The sequence below is a fragment of the Podarcis muralis genome, chromosome 7 (assembly GCF_964188315.1).
Source record: "Podarcis muralis chromosome 7, rPodMur119.hap1.1, whole genome shotgun sequence".
Lineage (NCBI taxonomy): Eukaryota > Metazoa > Chordata > Lepidosauria > Squamata > Lacertidae > Podarcis > Podarcis muralis.
In genome coordinates this window covers 71410315-71419172 of record NC_135661.1, presented here as the reverse complement: position 1 = coordinate 71419172, position 8858 = coordinate 71410315, and the positions used below count along the sequence as shown (strand labels likewise).

General features: G+C 49.3%; 2 protein-coding genes across 2 annotated transcripts; both read right to left on the bottom strand.

Annotated features, from left to right (window-relative positions):
- Nucleotides 1-2259: 2259 nt before the first annotated feature.
- Nucleotides 2260-5447, bottom strand: LOC144328275 (uncharacterized). The gene is made up of 2 exons (XM_077930918.1): nt 4898-5447; nt 2260-4280 (listed from the first exon to the last, which is right to left on the bottom strand). Exons 1-2 carry the CDS (start codon nt 5445-5447, stop codon nt 3244-3246), a joined length of 1587 nt encoding a protein of 528 aa, XP_077787044.1. The 3' UTR covers nt 2260-3243.
- Nucleotides 5387-7350, bottom strand: LOC144328457 (uncharacterized). The gene has a single exon (XM_077932058.1). The coding sequence runs from the start codon at nt 7138-7140 to the stop codon at nt 5770-5772; it is 1371 nt and encodes a 456-aa protein (XP_077788184.1). The 5' UTR covers nt 7141-7350; the 3' UTR covers nt 5387-5769.
- Between the last annotated feature and the right edge of the window lie 1508 nt (nt 7351-8858).

Genomic DNA, 8858 nt, shown 5'->3' with positions numbered 1-8858 from the left:
ACAGATCCTGAAGCTGAGGCTCCAATACTTTGGCCACCTCATGAGAAGAGAAGACTCCCTGGGAAAGACCCTGATGTTGGGAAGGATGGAGGGCACAAGGAGAAGGGACGACAGAGGATGAGATGGTTGGACGGTGTTCTCGAAGCTACCAACATGAGTTTGACCAAACTGCAGGAGGCAGTGGAAGACGGGAGAGCCTGGCGTGGTCTGGTCCATGGGGTCACGAAGAGTCGGACACGACTAAATGACTAAACAAGAACAACAAGGAAAAATGGGACATTCTGGGATCAAAGCAGAAACCAGGACAGCTTCTCTAAATTAGGGATGCCTGTGGAAAATAGGGACAGTTGGAGGGTTTGCATCAAGTGCTGCAAGACTCCTTGTAGAGTTTGGAACCAGGCCTTTTCCACTTCACACAAACCTCCCAGGTGCTTTTTATAGGGATCATGGAATCATAGAGCTGGAACCTGCAATCTCAGCTAAAGCATCCATGGCAGATAGCCATCCAACCTCTGCTTAAAATCCTCCCAAGGAATGAGGAAGGATAAGCTATAAATGACACCATCTGCAACACCTGCACTCCTCTGGTGAGGAAACTCTAAGGGATATTTTGGATACCTCCCTTCATGTTCAAAACAAATATTTGGGTAGGTGTTTTGCATTGCTGTTGCAGCTCTGATGGTTGTTAATGGTTGAAAGAAATGGAGATGCTGTGGATTTCACCTGGGACCTTATGCATGTAAAACTAGGGTTGCCATATTTCCAAAGGCAAAAACCCGGACACGCTGAAACTCCAAAACCCTCCCACAATTTTCCAATTGACTTGCCTAAGATCCAGGACAAAGTGTCACCTTTTGGAAATTTCCCCTGGACATCAATTCTGCCTTTGAAATCCCAGCAATAACTGGGGAAGTCCGGGCATATGGTGGCCGTATGTAAAACTGCTGCTCTGTCACTGAGCTCCACTGTTTCATGTGCCTTCCAGCTACATCCCGGGTCAAGTTTAGCTGCAGGAGTCGATTTGCAGGCCTGGCAGGGCCTTGGTCTTTGAGGTTGTTTGTGTCAATGGTGTTGATAAGACTGCTATTGGCTTCTTGTTTCATGGGGCAAAATTTCCAGGAAACTGGTATCTGGGTTTCTGATGGACTATATCTCACCAGGGGAGATATAAATAGCTCTCTTCCTGGTTTGAGTGTTGTTTTGCAGTTTAAGATGTACCAGAAAGAGAGAGAGAGACGCAAATTGACTCACACAGCTGGGATTTTCACAGAAACATTTCTAGGTAGTGCAAAGGAACTTAAGACTGTACTGGCATGCACTCAAAACAGATCTACGAACAGAAAAACATAACAGAAACCTTGTGACCCAGGAGCCATCTGTCTCAGCGTGACAAAGTGTCCTGTTTTGCAGGGGACTGTCCTCTGTTTGAGTGGCTGCCTGGTCCTATTCCAGCCTAGATATAACAAAGCATAAGCGAAGTCAAATTAAGATGGTTAAGGGCTCTGGTGCAGTTCTTAGAATTGCTCCCCTTCTCCTCCAGAAAGGACCAGAAAATAAATATTTTGGTATATTAAAGACTGATATATTTACAAAAATACTGTGGAGTCTGTGGGGTTTCATAACTCTCAGCAAAGCACACACTTTTATTCTTTTTTCCCAACCTTGATAAACAAAAACAAACTACTCTGATAGCTAACATGATTTAATTGTGTTAAATTTATTATTTGACTTTGCATTCCTGTACCCACTTATCTGGGAGCAAGCCCCCTTCATTGCAGACCCTTTTGTCTGAGTAGACATGTATACTTTTGTATTGTCAGTTATACAGTGAAATCTTAATGACTGCCTGAACTTCAGCTCCTGCAACAAGGGAGACATGCCTAAGCTGCCTCTACAAGTTTTCAGATTTTTCACTTGCCATTTTGGGTGGAGTGGGTGGAATCTCTAACATCTCTTTGTCCTTGTTGTGTAGTGGCAGAAAATAGCTTGTAGGGAGTACCCGATCTCTGATAAGCCCACTACAGGAAAGATGCTAGAAAGATAGGAAGAGGAAACTATAGAAATTCCAAGGGCTAGAAAATCAGTGAGAAGCAGGAAGGCATTCAAGGGGAAGGAGAAAACAGAAGCTGTTTATGATCCCAGGGATTCCTAATGTCTGGAGCCCAAGCACCTTACTCATCAATCACAGCTCTGACTTCACTCATTGCGTGGCGAGTTCCCGCCCCCCACCAAGATAAATAAACACACGAGACACCATGATTAAGGTTAATTGGGCGAATTAGGCCACAACTTTATTGAATTCAGGAATGAGAGGCATTGGCTTAGGCATTGGTCCTATCGACTATCCGGCTCCAGCCCATTTGCTGGAGACACGGGGAAGGGTTAACACTAATCGGGGGAGTCTCCCGCTGAGGCACGTCGGCTAAGAGCTCCCCCGGGTCACCGCTCTGGGGCGTGCCTTTGGCCCTCACCTCCATAGGCTTCGGACAGGGCCACGCCCCCCGGAGTCCTTTAACAGACCACCCTTCGTTCTTTGGGGGGAGGTGATGGCGTTCCTCCCCCCCCACATCCTCTTAACCCCATCTTACCAATGCCTACCGCCACCGAGCAGCCGCTCGCCGCCAAAACTCTCATGCCTGAATCCACTCCAATATCCCCTTTGCAATATCCCTAAGCCAGATATCATTACCAGCATCCGAAAGATGCACGCCATCATACCGGTAGAGGGCCTCAAGGTTGAAACGAATGCCCGGGTGGCCAGTCACCATCCCACCCAGGGCTGCCACTCTACGCACCACCGCCCGATCCAAGGCTTTCCTAGCCCTATTAATAGCTATCGGGCACCTGCAGTCTCTCCAAATCCGCCTCTCCATCAGTGAGGCCCAAATAATTGTGACATTCGGGTAAGCGGCCTTCAGCTCCTCGAAGTCGCTAAAAATGTGCCACTGCAAGTCAACTGCCTTCCTGTAGGCTAGGTCATTTTCCCCCAATTGTATCAATAAGGCATCTGGGGGGCCCTCCACTGCAGCTCTGGCCTTAACTGCGGGCAGCAACTCGGCCCAGCGCATTCCCCTCCGGGAGACCCAGGAAAGGGTGACGTCAGGTAGGCCCAGGTGCGGCCCGAGACCGGTAAGGATGGCACGGACCCTGGCCCAATGCACAATACTGTGCCCGATAATCCAGACGCGCACCCCCATATCACCTGTAGGAGATTGAAACAAAACAGACCATGATCAGTCACCGTCACAAATTGTTCCTCAAATAGCGTTTGTACGCGTCAGATTTCCAGCGCCCTAAGTCCCTAATCCTCTCAGTCGTAAGACCCAGGTGCATTGCCGTGGTGGCTGCACCTATCCTGAAAGAGTGTGAAGCAAAATCTGCTGCGGGGATGCCGCATGCTGCCAGTGCTAGGCGCATGACCCGAGTGAACTGGCGACGCGTCAAAGGTAAACCATCTGCATGTATCAACAGGGGCCCTGCCGAGTTGACCCTCAGGGATAAGAAGCGCCTTGTGTCTTTAACTGGACATGGGCCAGGGCTATCGGTAGCCATAAGCTGAACAAGAGCCCCCCTCCCATACTGGTCTGTTTTAGAGCTGCGTATCCGTACTACCAGGTCCTCCCGTGACAGGGTAACGTCACTTAAAAGCAAGCCCCGGGAGAAACCGTGCTGACCCGCTTCATAAACTAACTCACCCACACGCAGAGCTCCAAAAAAGGCAATGGAGTAAGCCGCCGAAAATAATCGTGCCTCATACTTTGACCAGCATACTGTTCGCAATTTTTTATGGATTTGGGCAAGGATGTCGAATGTTATCGGCCTCCTCATATCGTGGTTTGGGGGCTGTAGCCTGCGCCAACCCTCTAGCGTCCTTCGTATAACAAAATCGTCACAAGGATCAGTGGAAAATACCGTCTTGCAAAAGAATGAAATTGCTGCGGCTTGAAGGTTGAGGGTTCTAGGGGCGCGGCCCAAGCGTCTCAGGTAAACTAGGTAAGCTAGCACTTCTGATTTGACGGGAGGGGCACTGCTTCTGATGGCGCGGGTTTTGCTGCGGAATTTTAGAAAATCCGCCCAAGCCTTCTTATACGATCTCAAAGTGGAAGGTGCCACTGAGGCCATTACTCCCTGAATGACTTCCGGCTCCCAGGACTCCGGTCCCCACGCCTCTGGTCCCCAAGCCTCCACAGATGTTCCGGGAATGGCTGAGGCAGCAGCTCTGCATCCGGTGCTAACAAGCGGAAGCGGTCCATCTGAAAGCGAGATAAGGCGTCCGCAATGTCATTATTTACACCAGGCACAAATTTTGCTGAGAAGTGTATGTTGAGCTCTAAGCACCGGAGAACGAAAGAACGCAGGAGGCCGCCTACCCTTGGTGACCGTGCGACCTGCCTGGAAAGTACCGCCACTACGGCCTGATTGTCGGTGTGGAAGCACACCCTATGGTTTCTAAAGGTTTCAGGCCACAAGTGCACCGCCACTACAATCGGAAAGAATTCGAGGAAGGTTAAGTCTCTAGTAATGGGACCCCCTTGCCAGGCGGCGGGCCAACGCTGGGCACACCATTGGCCCCTAAAGTAAACACCAAACCCCAGAGAGCCGGAAGCATCCGAATGGACCTGGAAGTCAACCTGCAGCGACAGGTTGTCCTGCCACAGGGAAATACCGTTATAGTTCTGCAAGAACTCCAACCAGACTTCCAGGTCAGACTTCACTTCCTTGGATAGCCGAACCCTATGATGAGGGGAACGCAGTCCAGCTGACAACTTCGCGAGGCGGCCGCAAAATGGGCGGCCAGGGGAAACCACGCGGCAAGCAAAATTTAAGTGTCCTAACAGTGACTGGATTTGCCTGAGTGTAACTTTTTTTAGGGGGAGCAGCTGCCGAATAAGGTCACCTAGCGCGATGAGTTTTTCCCTGGGGAGTCTTGAGGTCTGAGCGACAGTGTCCAGCTCAATACCTAAGTACACCATTGTCGTAGCCGGGCCCTCCGTTTTGTCGGCGGCCAGCGGGACCCCCAGTTCCCCTGCTAATGATGTGAATGCTTCAAGGAGCTCTGAGCATTTAATCCTGCTATCTGCCACGAGGATAAAGTCATCCAGGTAGTGCGACACGCCCTCTGCACCGGTTTTGAAGCGGAGCGCCCAGTCCAGGAAGGTGCTGAATGCCTCGAAGGCTGCGCAGGCCACGGAGCAGCCCATGGGCATTGCCTTGTCCACAAAATACGCCCCTTCAAATTTGAAGCCAAGCCACCGGAAATCTTCCGGATGAACTGGCAGGAGTCTAAAGGCCGACTCAATGTCACATTTCGCCAGCAGCGCCCCCTTACCGAACTTGCGTATGAGCTGTACCGCTTGATCGAAAGTGGCATATCTCACTGTGCAGAGTTCCTGCGGTATCGCATCATTGACAGACGCGCCCTTTGGGTAGGAAAGGTTGTGAATCATGCGATACTCACCGGGCGCTTTTTTGGGGACTATGCCTAATGGGGATATATGGAGGCCTTCAATTGGAGGGACAAGGAAGGGGCCGGCTACCCTTCCTGCTTTGATTTCCTTAATAATTTTCTTTTGGGCAACCTCGGGCATCTCCCTCACAGATTTTTGGTTTGGAGGATCTCCTGGATTGGGGGGAAAGGCTACTGGGATCCTGAAACCGGTACTAAAGCCTTCCCATAAATACGCTGCTGCAGTCCTGTTGGGGTAATGGTCTAAAAGGTTCTTTAATGGGGTCAACTTGATGGGGGACCAGGCCAGGCCCAGACCGAGGTTACTGCCTGTTTCCTTGGGGTCCAAATGGCGCTCCGTGGCCACCTCTAGGTCCCTGGTTGTAGGCACCTCTCCCACCCCGAAAGGGCTGCCTCCCTTTAATGCAGGCAGTGGCTGGGTGGTTACCAAGACACTTATCGCACTCGTGGCTGTACTTACAGACAGCCCGTGCACAAACCCCCTTGTTGTACTCCCAACACAGTCGCCTCTGCTTCGCAGCGGTCTTCCAAGATTTTGACGACTCCTGGTGCTTCTTCTCAACGAAGGGACCCACGTGCTCTGACCAATAGTTTTGGTCCCTCAGATCCCAGCGCGTGGATGACAACAGTGACGCATTTCTGCGGAAGTCTTCATCATAATTAATGGCAGCAATATCTCCCGCTAAATCCCGCGCCCTCCTAACATGAGCCTGGTACGCAATCAAGTGCATCGCCCGCTTTGGATAAGCCGCGCTGACGACACCCATGAACACCTGGAACCCATCCAGCCAGTTGTCAAAAGTACGTTCGGCTCTAGGTGTCCTGTACCTGCGTCTACCATACTGGCGCCTCTTCTCCCCTCTACCCGTAATCTTTGCTGGAGGTAGCAATCTGAATATATCTATATACTCCCCATTGAGGATCTTATTCCTCTTTCTCTGAGATAAATGAGAGCCTACGATGAAATCCGTAGACAGATTAGTGGACGTTTTAACATCCTGAACTAAGGCGCCATTCTTCCACTCAAGGGTCCCATTAAAGGATTTTCTATATGAATTGGCCCTTCTCTCATGCACCCATAAAGGAAGACCCACACAATCCTCCCCGTGGCCCCAGTACTCCTCCCTGGGAACATCGCTATCCGAATCGGAAGAAGAAGAGGTACCTGAATCATCCTCTGAATCCGAATGCCTACTCTTCTTACTCTTCTTTGAGGTGTGTTTTCTCTTCTCCTTCCTCTTCCCAGACTGGGCCTCGGGTATGGCTTGATCCGGTACGGTGATCGCCTGTGCTGCTTGTGGCCCCAGGGCTTCCTCGTCGGCAGAAGAACTTGATGCATCCTCGACTGGTGCTGCCTGCGGTGGCGGGTTCTGAAAGAGACTCGGAACACCTGGGTCCTTTTGCAGATTAGTCGCCCCAGGACAGTGAACGCAAGCCTTACCCTTTTTGCCCCCCCTCGGGGCCCCTTTTGCCTTGCCCGGGGCGGCCGACTGTGCCCGGGTATTCCTTTTGGGCCGAGGTGTTGCCTCCTTGGCTGCTTTCAGAGCTGCCACCGTGACCGCAGAAGTGCCGGGAAGTTGCACCTCGTTGGGTTGTGTATCCGGAATGAAGTCCTGTGTGAACGCTCTCGATACCTCTGGTACGGACACCGCCACCGCTGGTGCCGCTGCCATCGGTGCCGCTGGCGGTGCCACTGGTGCCAGTGGTGCCCCTGCCAATGGTGCTGCCGGTGTTGCTGCCACTTGTCCAGAAGACCTGTTCCTATAGAAATCCTGGAAAGCAGTGAAAAACTCTGCCAAGGCTTGAGGGTTACTTGGGATTACAAAAGGTTGTGGATCCTCCTGATTTCCCTGAGGCCCCCCAGATGAGGTGGAATTCACTTGGTTTCCTTGACCAGACATGATGTGAACTAGACTCTTGCTTACCTTGATCAATGGAACACCGTTCCCTTAGCTCAGCTAATGCGCGTAGTTCAGTACTGTCTGCACTGGCAAAACTTCAAGGAAAGATAATTAATACACAACTTAACTGGGATGGGGATGCAACTACCAGCCGAGCAGACAGGAAAATTACCTGATCTTAATTTCAACAAGTTATTTCCGGCTTATCTATTTATTAATTTAAGCTTACAATTGCTTAATTATGTATTTATTTATGTTTCAAAAACACCTAATTATTTAGCAATCTCAATTCAAATTCAGCCTGGTTTGAAAGCAGGAATCAGAAGCCGGCAGTAAGTAGCTGTTTGTTTTACAGCTACTGTTATTACTAAAATAATTCAAGTTTTTGTTATTTTATTTTATTTTGAATATGATTTATATAATGCGTTCCAATGTCGCATTAAGAGGCGGGGGGGCGCTGCAGGCAGGAAGCAGCGACTGGCCTAGTGTCCCAAATGAAAAACAAGGCAGTCCTGTTTTAAAGGCAGGAAGTAAATCAAATTATGGTAGTTATTGATGTAATTTTAATTTATTTATTTTTTTAAATTATATTTATTTATTTATTTATTTATTTATTTTATTTCTATTGTTCCTTAAATCACCCTTTGAAATTACCACCAAACCCAATTAGAGTTTATTTAACTGCAACAGAGAAATAAGATCACTTGTCGCGCAGTAAAGCAGTAAAGAATTATAAGCCAAGTAAATAAAATCAAAGTAAGATCAATCAAAATAAAACAAAGTAAATTATAGCAAAATAAAATAATATCAACAAGGTAATATAAAGTAATAAAGCAGGAAAGCAGTGCCGGCTGAGTTGCCTTATGCTGCCCCTTGCAGATCTAAACTGCTCCTTAAATCTCCCTTTAAAGTTTCCTCCGCACCCAATTAGAATTTATTTAACTACAACAGGGAGATAAGATCACTTGCGAGGTAATTGCCAGACAATTTGTTTTTTCAAGCCAAGCACTTCAATTAAATCAATTGATTAATCGTAATTCCAAATACAAGTTACCTAGGAGCGCCAAAGCCCTTTGCTTAAATCCCTATACCAGTTCAAGAAACGTGGTAAATTATAGGCACTGTGGGCAATTTATTAAAGGCTCCCAAAAGGAAGCCTTCCCCACGGGTGACTGCCTATCCTAAGATGGCGGCCGCAATGGAAGCCACGTGGTCCAAATAAAATGGCGACCGGGACAAGCTGGTCGCTAGGCAACGGTGTCGACTGCTGCTGAACAGAAATCAAGGCAACTCCAAGCAAGGTAAGCGCTGTTAATCAAACCTCAACAGAATGGAGTAGCGCTGCGTGAGGCTAGTGGTTCGAAAACGCCCCCCCAAGGCGTATTTTGGCGAGGAGCCGTTCAAACAGCCCGCTACCCTCCCCAGAAAGCAGCCGCTCTCTGCACCCCCAACAAAGCTTCAATACGTTACCACCGAGAAGGGGGGGTGGC